Raw genomic sequence first — 17,600 nt, forward strand, 5'->3', positions numbered from 1 at the left:
TGTGTGTGTGTGTGTGTGTGTGTGTGAGTAAGTTTTCTCAGTGTTGACGCCAGCAGGAGCCTGTTATGCTAGACTGTTCTGTGGTAATGAAGTCAGCAGCCTTGCATGGCGGGCAGGCATCATTTGTTATGTGTGGAGCATTGTGCAGGGAGCTTGTTGAGCCTCTGATGAGTAAAGACAAAGACACTGTCATTGTTTTTGTGGGTGTGTTTCTGATTTGAGAATCGTGTGCATATCAGAGCGATGCATATAAAAATACAGCTGGAGAAACTTGCCACAGTTTGTTCTCTCTCTCTCTGTCTGTCTCTCTCTCTCATGTTAACTTGTTTTAGAGGAGGGGTTTTCTGAAGGATGAGGGGTAGGAGGAGTGTCCTGAAGGCCAGTGGGAGCCTCCCCCAGGGTTGCGATTGGCCGAGGCTGGTGTGAGTGAGTGCAGGGGAGGCCAGTAGGAAGGTGAGTGGTCTGGGAGCCTGCTAGGGGGCAGGCAGCCGCAGTGAGCAGCCACCACTGCCTGTTAAAATCTAAGGTACTCCTCATTACAGCTACAGACTGATAGACAGAGAGCAGGGGAGGGCTGGAGACAGTGCTAAGAGAGGGAGAGGGAAGGAGAGTGAGACACTGTGAACAGGGAAAGTTAGAGAATAAGCAGTCTTACTTGTGTGCTCACCCTTCCTTGACTGCTGCCTCCCCTCTGCACTACCTGAGGCACACATACACACACACACAGGGAGGTGTTTCAGGGAGGCTTAGAGGGCTGACTCTCCAGGGAAGAAGGGAATTAAACACTTTTGTTTCCAATCCACCGCGTCCATACTCAGGACACAAAAAGGGATTACAGCTTGTACGCCTGCCCCACTTGTTCCTCTCTTCTCTCCGCATTTTGTCTTCACTGAGTTACTTTGGAGACTTTGGATACAACCTTCTTGAATTGTTGGTTCGAGCTCAGAGAGGCATGGCACACGGACAAAAGAGCCCCAGGTGGGCATTAACCCAGGGCTCCTTCAGCTTGGCACTGGGCCTGTCGCTCTTCTCCCTCCTCCTCCTCCTCCTCACCGTCTCGGCCGCAGATGAGTACGACTACTACAGCTGGCAGTCGGACAACTTCCACAATGGCCGCTTCTACACCAAGCAGCCCCAGTGTGTGGACATACCAGCTGACCTGCGCCTGTGCCACAATGTGGGCTACAAGAAGATGAGGCTGCCCAACCTCCTGGATCACGAGACCATGCCAGAAGTCAAGCAGCAGGCGGGCAGCTGGGTGCCCCTCCTGGCCAAACGGTGCCATGCTGATACCCAGGTCTTCCTGTGCTCGCTGTTTGCACCCGTGTGCCTGGACAGGCCCATCTATCCCTGCCGCTCCCTGTGCGAGGCCGTGAGGGACAGCTGTGCTCCAGTGATGGAGACCTATGGCTTCCCCTGGCCAGAGATGCTGACCTGTGATAAGTTTCCCATTGACAACGACCTCTGCATCCCCATGCAGTTCACTGGGAACCACGCAACCCAGCCACCAGGTAGGGCAGCTGAGTGCACATACACCCCAACACACAGCCTCAATCAAGCATACACACACATACAAGTTAAAAGTCCACAATAGTGTGAATAACTTTAATTTCAGTACAGCTCCTTAAGAAGTCACTGGGCTTAAGTTTGAATTGTGGCTTTAATGGGTAAAATGGGTTTTTCTACTGTCAATGTCCTCATGTGACAAACTCAGTAACAACATTTCAGTTAATTTCAGTTGAACAAATCAATAAATAAAACTTTTCAAGCATAAAAAGCATGCTGTAACTAAATAATCCATTCATTTTCTGTCCAGAACCAGGTTTATATTGCTATAGTTTTTACTGATGAGGTACAACACACGCATTTCAGTAACCGATATCAAAACACATATTAGCAAGTACTTTAAAGTGGGTTAAACATGAAATAATTGCCACTAAAAAAAGAAATTAGGACTTGTGTTGTGTGGCCACAAATCCAAAAATCAAACACTATTAAAGGAAATTAAAATTAGGAGAAATTCGTCTGCATACTCCGCAAAAATCAGGACTTTGATCAACTCACAGTACTGAGACAGATGTGTGTTCAAGAGCCTGAAACAGCCTGAAACTGAGTCAGAAACAGCGAGAGCCTGAAAACGCCTGTGAGGCTCATACATGGTTTACCCGCACTGCAATGATGCCAGAAAGTTTAACTGAGAGAATATCCAGAGGAGATCAGCAAGAGAGCCAAAATCAGGAAGAGGCGACAGGGGAAAGTTCTTGGGTAAGTGGACAGTTCAGGACGGCTCCCTGCCATCTGCATACGCCTCAGGGAGGGACAGAGACAGACTGAGAGAGACAGACAGGAGACTGAGAGACTCCGGCGGCCAGATCGCTCACTGAGTTAAGATTAATGGACTGTTATGTTAAACACGTCTTAACTGAAAAGGTGACACGCACGCACATGCATGCAGGCACACATCTTTATCAGCAGACATCCATCAATCAGTCTGTCTTACAACTGAGTGAATGTCTGATTTCAGGCCGCCGTGCATGCAACTCTCAAGCTGGTCTGCAGAGTGTCAGCAAATGAAGAAATAAACCCAAGATGGAGGGAATAAGAAGGAAAATTGCTACAGGAGAGATTTGATTCACAAAAAATGGAAAATATTATATAATTTTTCACAGGGAGTGAGTAAGAGAAGAGACAGATGGGCCAACAGTGAGCTGTGAGAGGCTGAGTGGGAACTAAATCGAGAGAAATAGGTGTGTGTGTGTGTGTGTGCACCACAACTACTCAAGCAGCCTCTTGCACAAAAGCAGTCAGTCCTGAGAGGGGGAGAGAGGGAGTTGATGAGGGTCTTTAGACAGTGAAGGGGGACAGTCCCCACTGTGTCCCGGCCTGCTAGGCCTTTGTTGGGTCTGGCAGCCAGCAGGCCAATTAGCTAGAAGGCCAATTACTGAGCTCCCCGCTAATTAGTCGACATGACAGGACAAGAGAGGCAGGCAGAGACCGTGAACGGCTAAAGTCTGATTGTCCCTGAGAGAGCCGAATGGAGAGGAGTGAAAGGAGAGGGAGAGTAAAGAGAGGCAGACAGCGCATAGAATAGGAGAAAAGCTGCTTCCTGCAGCATAAAAAGTGTCTGGCTCTCTGCTTTCAATAAAGACCCGAAGAAAACAGTTTATTATTCTCATTACTCCACTTCTTGCCTTTAACCATTTATTGCCATTTCTTATCTGCTTACGGTGAAATATTGCTGAGTGTGAATATTTAATTTGATATAGTGCATAGTAAATGTGTTTTCCTGAACTTCAGCCATTCTTTAATGCATTAAACGGATTTGCTAAAGCACTAAAAATTATTTAAGTCCTGTCAATCATAACAAGTTACGTGACATATCTTTGCTTTTTATCAGTAATGTTCACAGCAGACTGATTTCTAACTATCTGCCCAGATTTAAAAAAAAAGAAGATTGTCTCTGGCGAATTCATGCAGCGCTGACTTATTCCATTAGGGAAAGTGGCTGTTCTGTTTTTGTAGGACTGGTATCAACTATGTGACATTTTGGCTTTGCGCAGCCATAACTCATTCTTTCACATGCTCCCTGAGAAGGAGGCAGCTTCAACGTTGCCTGTCACCTCCTCAAACAGGCGACTGTTTGTTGATCCTATCTGATCAAATAATGATCAGAGGCAGTTAGATTACAGAAAGTGGTGCGCGAGCAGCGTAATAAATGTGGAGGGAACTTCGCTGTTAAGCAATTTTATGCAGACACGAAAAAAATGACAAAATATGGTGAATTAAATATTTAAAGGGATATATCAAAAATTGAATATTGGTTAAATTTAGCAATGAAATTGGAGTGTGTGCTTGCGTACACATGTGGGTGTGAGTCGGTGTGTTTTTGAAACAGAGTGAACCCATATCACTTATAGCCCGAAGGCCCAGCCACTGACATTTTGTTAAGAACCAGAGATTCTCAGATGTGCCGATGAGGCCATCCTGAGGACAGGCTTTTGGCTCTAAAACACACACACAGACACACACACACACACACACACACACACACACAGCCAGAAATAACAAAAAAGAAAATAATTTCAGCTAAGCGCTGTTAGATGTGAGTTTCCTGGGAATCCTCAAAGGAATCCTCTTCACACAGGATCATATGAGGACTCTTGTGGTAATCCAGGTGATTCTTGGGACTTGGATCAATCACAGGAATTAAGTGCTCTACTACCTGCTGCTCTCTCTGTCCGCGAGGCCCCGATGCTATCTGCGCTATTCTGCAATTACATGATATAGCACGGTTCGAGGGCTCCCGTGGAAACTAACAGTACAGAGTTAGATTCACTTTCCACCTCTCTGTCATAGCCAAAACCGAGAGGAACACCACCTGAGCTGAGGCTGTGTGTGTGTGGATGATTTTTGGCATGTGTTGGCATTTGTGCCTGTGGGCATGTGTGTGTGCGTGTGAGTGTGTGTAACAGAGGCCCGTGGGGGGGTGATTATGTGAAACACAAGTCTGTAGATATTATACTCGGGAAGACAAGCAGACTGCTGACAAAAGAGGGCCCAGGCATCCAGGGAGTGAAATGGCCAGCTCAGGCTGTCAGACAGAGCACAGTTAATGCCACCCATCAACTCCAGCGTGTTTTAACGATGCCACCTTTAGCTACTGTCAGCATCAGCAAATCAACGGGCATGACATGCGTAGGTAGGATACCGTTAGAGTCTGCTTAAGTGCATGGGGAAAACGGCATCAACACAAACTGCATTTTTCCACAGAAAATGTTCCTCAGGACAACATGCACGCTGTCCAGTTGAAGTCGTTGAAATTGCATGCTGCGAAAGATATTGTCTGTCCTCACCGTACTCATTGATGCGGCCAGTGTAAGTTACAACCGTGCTGAAGCAGACAGGCAGCACTGTCAGGTCCCCAGCAGCACAATGGGCGCTACTCATGTGGCCCTGGCTGCTATATGAAAGGGAAAATGTGATCCAATGCTGTGTGCATGGAAGACTGCCTCGGCCTTTTGAGAATGTATTTTCTCTTCTGTATGGGATTCCTACAGGCGCAAGGAGCATGCTGTGTTTTAGAGGCCCCGGGGGCTGCCTGCAGGCCACGTTTGAGTCCTCCTCTGCCTGTCTGCATGCCACATTAAAACAGATGTTAGGCCCTCCGACATAAATCACACGCTGCATTTCATCTCCGGCACAGCACCGTTTTATGTCAGAAGAATTGCTGCTCATAACTTAAAGTTAGCCCAAATGAGGCATGAGATAGTGACCTGCGCATACTCTAACTGAAACGCCGTGATGCTCAGGCTGCAGGGGAAGACGTACGAGACGCATCAGGCGATCAGGAGAGGTTATTGTTAGATCTGGTCATCTTTTGTGTGAAGATATGTGAATGTGTGTGAGGGAGCGCGAGAGAAAGTATGTCACATTTGCAAATACTGCAACTCAGATTTCAACCCAAGTGTAAAGCTGTTTTTAGGCAACGTTTTTGAGGTGCTGCAAACGTAAAAAGTGATTTACAGCGTTTGCGTTTGCAACAGAATGTTTGAAGTGAATGAGAAGGATTCTTGAATGTCATGTAATGACAAATGGAGTCTTTGAGGAATAAACTGTTTGGGCAAGGCGTTTCTGCTCTTTCACTCACTAAGTGATGACTATAATTCAAGTCGTTGAAACCTTAAAATCAAACGTAGCAATTTCCTACTGCACCAACTAATTACGACAAAATGACGATGATGATATCATTACTGTGCTGTAATGTTTTTGGAGGTCTCAGCTGGCGGATTTAAGCGCACGCTGACACTTCTTCATGGAGCTTTCTATTCCAAATTATGTCATTGCTTGACAATTTCTTTATCAAAAACATCAAAAGTGTTCATAAGCAACTTTAAGATGTTTTTTTTTTTTGTGTTACTGGGAAGATTTTGTTGCATCAGCCTTCCTAATTTGTAAAAATACTGAGATGGAAACCAGGAGAAGAAGAAGAGGGGGGACAAGAGACAAAAGATAGAGCAGGGAGGAGAGACTGAAATGGAGAAAGTGATATGAACCTCAGAGCTATGACTAAGTCAAGTTGTGCGGTTAAATTACTGGACTCCTGCCGTACGTCATTTCCACTCTGGCTCGCTGTTTGAGGATTAACAGCAGGGCTCTCCAAGAAGACCACCTCTCTACTCACCCTGCTCCCATCGTGCTTTTCCTCTTATCCTCAATCCTTGACTCCCAGTCTTCATCCTCCGCAGCAACAGCTCTGACTGACATTATTACTACATTCGTCAGTGTGATAGGGAACATTAAAGTTTCTGCATGAGCCCAGCGTGCAAATGACGAAAAGCAGCACACAAGAGGCAGTCGAGTCCAAAGTCAACCAAAGCGAGAACATAACTCTCAAAGTGTAATCACGTGGCATGGTAAAAAAATTCCTAAAGTGCTTTGAGATGATGGCAAAGTACATTAATGACCTAATGTCAAAATATTTGCTGAGTAGAAATGTGTCCAGGGGGAAAAAAAACACACACCAAGCCATGCGGCAGTGATTCCCATAAGAACGTGACGGTGATTCCCTCGACAGAGAGCGGAGCCGATGAGGGCAGTCGTCGCTTAATTGATTTCTCAGTGGCGTCCAAATGCTGGCTTTTCGGTCCAAGCTCAACGAAGTTTCATGGAGGGACTGCTCTCTCCTGACGCATGCTCTGGCATCCACGCAACTGGATCTCCTGCCAACATACCACCCCTGTGAAACCAGAATGAATTACAGTGGAGTCTGAATAAGACGTACCAGCTTCAAGGGAGTCATTCAAAACAGACAAATCGAGAGTTTTGGCGTCTCTTGATCTGTGTGTGTGTGTGTGTGTGTTTCTGTGCTCTTGTCCCAGTCTTCATGTCAGCACCAGCCAATTAGAGGCCTGACCCCCTGTGGGCCTCGCAGGTCTCCCGTCTGTGAAAGAATGGGAACCCTCACAGGAGGAAAAACTGGCAGTTACTCGACAAGAACATGGTTCAACTCCCTCCGACACACACATACGAGCGCATACACATATGCATACGCTCAGCAGTGGTTAAGGGGGTTCACCTCCCCACGACCCGAGCAGTGAAGCATGCTAAACTTTGACCCCCTCTCATTATCTACCCAGACGCAGAGGTTTGGACTGGGGTGATAACCTCTGAACCCTGACTTTTAAGCCAAGGGCCTGGACTGGACCATGCCAAGATAATTCTGTGTGCGTTTGCACGAGTGTGCGTTTGTAAGAGTGACACACAGGAAAAGAGAAAGAGGAAGGGGGCTTTCGGGGGAAGAGATCCGAACATATTTTGGATATTGCGGTGAGCGAATGACAGAAAAAGGCTGCACACTCAGCAAAAGGTCAGCACTGCTGTCGCTCCAGACAAGTCCTCTGTAATGGTATTTATCTGCCCTGCAGCTGTATGTACGGTGTGGGGAAGACTTCTGTACCACATCCTTCTCTCCCTGACGCTTTCTAATATTATACCTCGTTCTCTCATCTGGCACAAGGCTCTGTTTTGTGGACTGATATTAGATGCATGCAGCTACAACCAGCCCCTCTGGGAGTACATGGAGTTTCTGTGTTGCCATAATAAAGTTTTGTACTGAAGAGCCAGGAGGAGACTGAAAGGGATTATGAAGCATGTTCGTGTGTCTGAGAAAGACCAGATTGGAGGCTTTGAAAGTGGCATGGGTGATAGACGTGAGAGAGAATATTTAAGTCAAAATGTCATGATAATTAATTGTACTTCGAAGTACACAGATTCTGCTGTATATATAAGTGTAAAGGTGTAGAAACAAGGGAGATGTTTTAGTGAAGAACTGAAAAACACTTCATGTAAGTTGTGTACTTCTCTTTCATATCTAGTTGGTACACAACTAACAACAATAAACAGTCCCAAATCAAAGTTAGTGAGGCTAAACATGCTTTTGAGCAAAGCAGGCATGACCATAAATTTTGGGTTAAAAATAAACTGAGCTTGTTGCTTTGGTTTCCCCTTGCTGTTTCACAATGTGTGGTTGCTGTGTGGCCTAAGTGCTGGCTGTGTCTGTGTACTGAATCACTTTTCACCGTGTTCAGCTGCTCCTGCTGCCGCGTTTACCTTCCTGCATAGCCGAGACCACGCCTGCACCACCAAAATATACAAGGGCCAGAATAAAAACATTTTGTCCAGTGTAATTGCAGGGCAAACACCAGTCAGCCTGCTGGACTTCATATTCGCACCGCAGCAAATAGCCTCTGACAAGAGGAGGGGGGCCGCAAATAAGTGCCTCAAAAGTGCTCAGGGCTTAACGATTTCATACTGACACGGCTTTGGTTTTATTGACTCCACTTGAGTAACAATGACCTCAATTCAGCCATTAGATATTAGCTAATCTGGCTAGTTGCTAATGACAAACTATTCTCCTGTCCCATCAGTGTCCAAGGTGTGCCCTCCGTGTGACAACGAGCTAAAGGCGGACAATATCATGGAGCATTACTGCGCCAGTGACTTTGGTAAGTACCAGCAATTAAAAGACTGAGAACTGCATATGTACAGCACAGGTGAGCAGAGGCAACTTAATGCACAGCAGTGCTGCTCACTGACAGTGGGTGGCACAAAAATTCAAAATGCAACAGATATTGCTTTCTTTGCCTGTAGGTGGCGACACTGACTATTTACTGCTGTAAGCAGCAAAGGTTAGCATGTGTAAAGCTAATCTGGAAACAATCGGACAGCCCCACCTTGTGGAGAATCTGCAACCTGCTAAAGATCGCACTGTGCAGCTTGCACAGTTACCTCCACCATGGAGCTTATGTTTTCAGTCTGTTTACTGGTCAGATTTCATCCAACCAAAACCTGAATTATCTGCAATAAACTCCACCAGGGATAATTGAGGAAAAATGTTTTAGCTTTACGCTTCACAAGAAGCGCATGAGGTTTGCACTTGCAGATTTGCATATCATAGAAGAGTGGACTAGTGGCCTTGGCGGAGGGCTGCTCTCTTCAAGTGGCCCTCTAGTTTTGTATTTATCAAATCACAAACACCACAGCGCAAGCAAAACATTTCACCACAGGCTCAATGAGAAGCTTCAAGCCTGCTTTTACTCAGTCAACAACAAACAAAAGAAAGAATTTGAGGGGAAGCATTTTAAATGCACATGTAGGTGCCAACATGAATAAATAAATTACAAACTTATTTTCATAAATTAAATTTACTTAACTACCCTAAAAGCAGCAGTTTATGTTACATCTCTCTAATAAATTTAGATTCTGTAAAATTGCAAAAATGTTTGAAGGACTTTCATACACATGCATACACACACATAGTGTTGTCAACAAAAACTCAAAACTCAATTGAAACATTATGCACACGCTTCTTTATCAATGTAAAAACTTATGCACTGTGCTTTTACAAAAGCCTTAGATTTACAAAAGCCTTAGATTTAAAAATGACACTAACACCAGCTAACTGATATAATTCAAACATTATACACTGAAGTTGGTTTTCTCTTTCAGTTAAATCGTACGCTGTTGATGGACATAAAAAATAATGAGGTTTGGGCTGATGATGATCCTCATTATATATATTTAGTGTTCAGTTTTGATCTTCTTTCTCTTACTTTAAACCATATGCTCTGTTAAACCACATGTTGAAAATGGTCATGTGAGCACAGACATGGACAAGTAGAACACACATTAATTCTCCGCTGCTCCCTCTGATAGCAAGACCCTTTTCTTCTCGTACACTGATAAATTAATTTAACTGCTTTCAGTCTCCGATGTCCATTCAACACTATTTTCTCAATTTTCTACTTTTCCAGCATTCCGGTTTCACCACAGTAATGACCTGCACACGGAGCCAAAACAAAATTATTCCATTATTTCTGCTCATTGAGGCTTTTGGCCCATCACACTCTGCAGCAGCTGAATTTCTGCTTGCATGGACTGTTGCCCCAGTCTTTAGAGTTAATGATATACTGCTGTCTATTTTTCTCTGGTCATAAGATTCTGAGCATTGAACTAGAAGTGGTAATAGAAAAAACTCATAACCTTGGGAGGCTCATGAAGAACATGGCTTGTGTTTCTGAACAGATTAGTGAGAACAGAGTAATTGTAAATGAAATGTGGCCAGACCAGCCTATGCTATAGTGTCCCTCAGAGGAAATGTCTGCAATTTAAAAGAGACCAAGTTTCATAATTTATCTTCTGGCGACTGCCCACACCTACAAAATGTCCTGAATATACAGACCGTGACCCATTATAAATCATAAATTAATAAACACCCGAGATATCACGTCCAACAACAACAACAAACTTCTTGCACATTACTCACACTCTGAGCTGCAGCCAAAATGTGGGCTCATCCCCATAATTAATCATGACTTTCCCAAATCACTGATATTTATTTGTGTGATTAATTTCAGGATAACAAATCTCAATCTTCCAACATGAGGGTGTTTCAAGGATCAGAAAGCGTCGCAGAGATTATTTCTGTTCATTAGAATGAAACATGATGGGACGTGAAAGCAGAAAGGCAGCCATACAGAAACATTTCACCGGCTGCTAATGTACGTGACTGGATGAGACATGAGGATGAGTCGAGAAGTCGAGATAACCGTGACGTATGGATTTGGAGATCATGGCGAGAATGACTCCACAGTGTTATTCTATCGGGCGATGGCTGATTACAGCTTGATCTCACGCCTCATGAATGTTACCTATTCATCTTTGGACACTGTTCGCCCTCAGAGCATTTTGCACGTCGTGTTTTATTACAGCCTTACTTTTGATGTTTGGTCTCTCCACATTCCTTGTTGTACCATCCGGCAGCATGGCGGACAATTTTGACAAGAGCAGAAAAGAGAGGGGGGGGCGGACATAAAGCCGACACCGGGTTGGTAGGGGAGGCTGCTTGCTTAAAGAAAACCTGTTTCTTCTCAAAATGACGGCTCACTCCTGTCTCCTTCTCTTTTCCATCTGCTACTACGCCTCCACGCCTCCTCTGCTCACTTTCAAGAAAGTGAGCTTGTATAAAGACGTGGGTGCAGCTTGTCACAAGGAGACTGGTCAGGCTGCACTTTTGACTGAGTATGAGTGGGCATTCAAAGTGCCAGGGGAGGGAAATTATTTTATCCTCCCTATCTTTACTGAGCACACATATACATGAATGCACTCATTCACAAAAACACACACGCATGCAGGTGAATGCAGCACATAAAAACACGCGGCCTCCGTGAAGGAGCTGCATGTGAATCAGGACGCGGACGAGAGGCAACTCAACGCACACATTCCTCCTTGAACATGCAATCACTTCACATGTACTGCACACGTATCAGAGTGTACCGGGGGATGTTTATGCAACTGTAGACAAGCAGACGAGAACCGACCGGCTCGGGTACATAGCGATGCTTCATACTGACCCTGCACCCGTGCCCGGCCCGTGATTAATTTCACCTGTCAAAATGTCCACCCGGAGAATTCCTCTCTCAAATGCTTGGCAGTTCAATTTTAATCTCGCATGTTCAAATATGAAGTTATAAACATGGAGCTCGACGGGAGATACAAGTCGGCACTTCACTGGGTTGATAAACCAGAGTTTGCTGTAACCACCCTCACAAAGACTGAAAGAGGTATCTGTTCTGTATTTTTTGTTTTAAAAATACAGGACTGTAAGCACAAAGTCAGCTCAATATCCCAAGAAGAGCATGAGAAGCTAACATTGATTACATCTGACTACAAAGTGCATAAGTGACTGTGGTCCCACGCAGAAACATTATTGATGTTTAAAACCACCGGTGTGTACTTAAGACTTTCACTTGAATCAGGGTTAGGTCTGAAACATGAGAACTTGAGACTTGACGTCGACTTGACTTCTGTGAGACTTCAAAACAAAGCTCCCTTAAAGCTTGACTTGAAAGCAAAAACATTGAAGTTGCAGATCTGACTAAGTTTACATGTATTAAATAGTCAGTTTTGCCCTTATTCTGAAGAAGACAATATTCCTACTAAGATGTTCACATGGCAAAAGAAAATGAGCATTCCAGTAATATTCCCATTTACTTGCAGCTGTGTTTACTCCAAACACAGCCTGTCTTTCATTTGTTCAACCACCTTCTTGAAAAGGTTGCTGTTGTGATTTTATCCAAAAACCAGTTCATATCAAAGTCTGTCATAATGTTTAAAAGTAAGTGTATTCTTCCTCCCGAGCAGAAACGTGCATCTCTACCTCTAAACACACTAAAAGCTGTGTGTCACAGACCGCAGTAAAAACCTCAACTGAGACGCATATTCTGAATATGCTGCATAGATGTCCAAAGAATGCTCTTAGAACCCAAGTAATATTGGCATATCTCATCTTAATCAGAAAATACTACATTTGGAATAAGGCCTATTTCGGAAAATCCAATGAATATGCTGTTTACATGATCTGTATCAATTTCAGAATTTTGTCATATTCCAATAAATGTGGAATATTAGTGTGCATATACGAAGTCATGGTAAAATCCTCCAGCATCAAAAAACAAAAAGGAAATAAGACAGTGCCAGAGAGGTGCTGCATGGACAGTTTGCAAATTTGAATTATTAGGAAAAGGCTTTGCCTGCAAAGACTTGTGACTTGGACTCACTCTCAACGGATTAAGACTTGACTTGAACTTGCTTCAAAAGACTTTGGCTGTAACTCCAAAAACATGTCCTCCTTTTCGTTTATGGGTTTTCCCCAAGTCAGACACACAAACACACACTCGGGGCGCAGTTTTTGCACGCTGCAGGAGAAGTTAAATGATGATACTCAGGAGAGGTGTAAAATAGCACAGCACAGAGCTCAGTGCCGGTCCTGCCGAAAGAAGAAATGTCACAGCTGCTCACAGTAGAGGGGAACGACGGAAGTGACACATAAACAGCTTCTGGGTGTAAATATCTGTCTTTTATAGAGTAAAAGTTGAACTGAGTTCAAATATCTCCCTCTCATCCTCTTCTTCCTCAGCCCTCAAGATGAAAATCAAGGAGGTGAAGAAGGAGAAGGGTGACCGGAAGCTGATTGCAGCACAAAAGAAGAAGAAAGTGCTGAAGCAGGGTGTGCTGAGGAAGAAGGACCTGAAGAAACTGACCCTGTACATCAAGAACGGCGCCAACTGCCCATGCTCCCAGCTGGACAGCCTGGGCTCCAACTTCCTCATCATGGGCCGCAAAGTGGACCAGCAACTGCTGCTCATGTCCATTCACAAGTGGGACAAGAAGAGCAAGGAGCTCAAGTTCGCCATCAAGTACATGAAGTCCCATCAGTGTCCCACCTACCACACCGTCTTCCAGTGATGCGGCTCGCTGTGCCGTTCACAGAATCCACGATCGCTCCCCACGTTCCACCCTGTTCCACGCAGATCCTAATTCTCATTCAATAACGCGTCCCTGAATCCCAGATCCCTGCAAAATCTGTTACCAGCCCACTACAAATATCCAACAAGGCTTTGCAAGGTGGTCAAGCTTTTATTTTCGCAGCTTTAAACATGAATCAGGCAGTAAAAGGTCTGATCTGCTTAGATGAACCAGACATATTATTAACATTAGAGAGGGTATAAACTGCACTCTGCAGCCCCCTCCGCATAATAAAAGCCCCAAAGGAACAGATTTTATAGCAACCATCATGACATCATCCTATTTCCAATAGGGAAGTTTTGATCTACCCCCCTGCAATCTGATATTCTTTGACAATTCTACTTTCCTCTTCTGATATAGTAGAACCAATCACTTGTATGATATCTTACAGCAACGTTATCAATTAGACTGTAGCAGTAAGAAAAGGCAACCTAAAGATGTGAGGCAACTATTGAAAGGAAAAAGGTGTTTGATGATGTCACGGCTACAGGCAAACAGATCGGAGAGGCAGCTGAGTGGGAAGGCGAGGTTTGTTTCAGTGCAAAACGAGCTGAGAGAAATGATTCGCTGCAGTGCATGTGGGCTGTGCAATGGGCCAGCGTGCACACTGGCACAGAGCTCCCAGGAACAACATCAAAGCAGAGCAATGTAGATGATCCACTTAATTGTATGTTTTAATAATGTAAAAAGTAGGTTATTCAGATGAATACTAGATGATTAGAAAACTGGGCTTTTTTCTTTTATCCCTGCCGGGAAAGAAGGCCGATGGAACGAGACAGACTGACGGAATGGATGATGCTTCCACTGACTTTGTACAGCACCGTTTTTTTGTGGCCTGAAAGAGGGAAACTTGAACATTTTTTGCTTTGCATTTTCAATTGGAGAGAGAAGGAGGTTGAGGCAGAGAAGTTCTGGAAAACAAGTGGAGAATAAAAGAGAAGAAAAGAGAGAAAGAGACTCTGGACAGAACCAACAATGTTGGGTTGATAAGTCTCTGGTACTTTTTCACTATCACTCTTCAAATGTTTCTTTTTTTTTGTACTTAAATTTTTGAATTTGCTTCAGTTAAACTTATATTGTATGACAGCAGAAATCATACATACAAACATAGCACCTGAATTCACTGTCGCCGTAGCAAAAAAAGATGAAAATTTAACTTTGACAATATTTTCTAATCAGTTAACCTGTAAGTAGTTCTGTTACTGAAATACGTCTTTGTTTTACAAAAAAGTAAATGAATAAAATATATTTGAAATTTTTATAAAGAATGTTTCTTTGAAATGTGCCTTTTCTTTGCCGTTGTGATATAAACCATGAAGTGCACGCTCATTTTTGACTTTATCACCTGGACAAAATGCTCGACTGGCTGAGAAAACACATAAATGCATGCTGACACACACTAACATGATAAATTCAGTTCTCATTTGACTACAAACAGAGCTGTGTACTCTCCTGAGTCTGCGTGATGAAAACAGGAACATATAGAAAAGTTTGTGCATTTTTCCAGTTTGAATTAAATCAGATTTAATTAAATTGTTCCCATCAGCTGATCAGATGCAGCCAGCCCATAGCAGAAAAAGGTTTTCTATTCTTTAATTTTCCATTTATCAATACAACTGTCTAACATCTACATTGATCTACAGAACAATAAATACAATTGCAGACAATTTAATTAACTTTGAAAAAGTTCTATTACAGATTTTTAAGTGGAAAATGAAACTGAGCGAAGCGTTACACAAATCTGATCTAAGTTGCAGGTTTTCCAAAAAAAAAACAAGGGTCCATAACGGATCGTAAGAGCGCACATGGCCTGCCTCGCTCCTTCATTTCTTCTTTCAAAGGGAAAAAAGAGGTGAAACCTTAATTACTCTGCTCTGTGCACAGCCAAAAGCTTTGCACAAAGCCTGGGCTACAAAACCACCAGTATTTAATGCTAAAGGGTGACGCAGACAGACAGCAGGCTGCAACGCAACCGACCAGCTTTATCAAAACCATCCAGAGCTTAATCACTCCAGACACGTACAGCTAATTCACTGCAGCAAAGAGAATTTGGCATCTTTGCTCCCCAGAATGCGAGATGGATCAATTCTGACACTGTACAATGTTTATTGTCTTCCGCCCACATTTCCCGAAATGTGGAGACTTTTGGAGACCGTTCGAAGCGCGGGCGCCAGTAAAGCGATGACCTATTTCCAGCTGATTGTGGAGATAGTGCACGCTCTGTCTCTGGACTGTGAAAGGACAGAAACAGGAGGGGACAGGGTTCGCGGGTAGAAATGTGTTGGACAGGACCTGCCTTTATGACTTAAAAACCAGCAAATTCCCTTTGAGCGATCAAACACGATAAACGGTGAGCTAGAAACTCAAATTCCATACAGGTGGAGGAGCCTTTGTTGGAAAGTGCTGGCCGCCTCCGTCAGAGCTCAATCAGATCTCATGCAGTAGATTACATGTAATGATGAGCAGCTTTCATAAAACAAGATGTTGGGAATCAGTGAACTGAAAAACAGAGGGAAGGTGAAAAAGGAGATGGAGGAGAAACTTGGCTGGGTCCCACAGACACCCATCAGCACCTCCTCAAAGGTCACTTAGTGCACGGAGTTAATAAGGGCCTGATGAAGGACCAGCGACAGACAAAGAGACACACACATACACACACACACACACACACACACACACATACACTCAAAAGACACACATGTTGAAAGAATATGACTACAAGCTCCAACTGTCTCACTCTCCTCCAACGAGACCTCCATTTTAACAAATGTCAGCTCCATCAAACATACAGTATGTGCGCTACAACACAGACTGGTTACAGAGAAGCAGTGCAGAGAGGGCTTTGCTACCACACAGACACACACACATGCACACACACACAGCTTTATGACTTGGTATTTCTTACTGTCTGTAGTTAACAAGAACAAACTCAGTAAGACTGTTAATGTGTCCAGCAAGATTGTGGGTCAACAACATCACAGTAGAAGACTGCTTTGTGAGTCCCGAGTGGCGAGGAGAAGGGCGGGCAGTCCTTGGTGATGTATCACACCCTCTCTACAGTGAAAACCAGCTGTTACCATCAGGACGGAGCTACAGGATACCGCCATGGTGCCTAGATATACTTTATATCTTTAGGTATAGCTCAAACGAATCTTGGTGATGCGAGGTGTGTGGCACGTCTTGATTGCTTGGTGATTGTGAAATGTCTTTTGTCTGACAGTTGCCACAGACACAAAGCGAATTTCCCAAAGAATTTTTAAATAAAAACTAATACACACACATGCACACACACAGTTGTGTTTCTATCACTTTTGGAGGCATTACATAGACTTACATTCATTTCCTGGAGACTTACCCGGACCCTAACCCTTACCCTAACCTTAACACGAGACTTCACGCTAAAATTTTATGATTTGCATCGTGGGGACTTTTTTTGGCGTTTTGTTCCCATAAGAAAGATGAGTGCCCACAATGTGACTGTGTTAACAGATTTATATGCCCACAAAGTGAGTAATACACACGCACACACACACACACTCACACAGCAGAAGAATGGCCATATTGTCTGTTTGATTGCAGTCCGCTGATAAGCAGCACCTTTTTCACAGCTGAATAGTGGTCGTCTGTCTGGCTGTCACCTGCTCACACACACACGTGTGCGTGCATGCGTGCGCACACATGCACACATATGCACGTGTGCATGCACAGACACAGACGCACACAAATACACACACACACACACACAACTCATCTTAACAAGTCACACATTATGATACAATGCACATTCCAGGAGTTAATGCCATAATTTGCTTTTTCATTTAACATGCTTTCCCTCATCCACCCTCTTGTTCTACTTAAGTTGGAGATTTTCTACATTTCCCAGAATTTATTTTGATTAAATCCAGAAAGGTGGGTGGGATCGACTTACAACCTCTTTTTTCAGCATTCAAGAAAACGTTTTCCTTGTATGATGAAGTTCATTTGGGAAATGAGCTAATGAAGCCTGAATGTGCGTACGGTAAATCAGATTTACGATTTATTTATTTTACACATACTGACACTGAAACCAGTGGCTGCAAAATGCTTCCAGTGATCTCTTTATCAATGGAGGTTTCATTTGATTCCTTAACAGGTTATGGACAATTAAAGGACGGCAAATACAGTGATCCAATATTCAATATTAGATTTTGTAGCTGCACTCCAGTTTTCAGGATGGGTGGAGAGAGCATTACAGA

At 43.8% G+C, this 17,600-nt stretch overlaps 1 protein-coding gene across 1 annotated transcript; it reads left to right on the forward strand.

Moving 5' to 3' along the window:
* Positions 1-349: 349 nt before the first annotated feature.
* sfrp5 (secreted frizzled-related protein 5) lies at positions 350-14,619 on the forward strand. The gene is made up of 3 exons (XM_041948017.1): positions 350-1,511; positions 8,427-8,504; positions 12,977-14,619. The coding sequence occupies exons 1-3, from the start codon at positions 953-955 to the stop codon at positions 13,303-13,305; spliced, it is 966 nt and encodes a 321-aa protein (XP_041803951.1). The 5' UTR covers positions 350-952; the 3' UTR covers positions 13,306-14,619.
* The last annotated feature ends 2,981 nt before the right edge of the window (positions 14,620-17,600 follow it).

This window comes from Chelmon rostratus, chromosome 11 (genome assembly GCF_017976325.1).
Source record: "Chelmon rostratus isolate fCheRos1 chromosome 11, fCheRos1.pri, whole genome shotgun sequence".
In the NCBI taxonomy this organism is placed as follows: domain Eukaryota; kingdom Metazoa; phylum Chordata; class Actinopteri; order Chaetodontiformes; family Chaetodontidae; genus Chelmon; species Chelmon rostratus.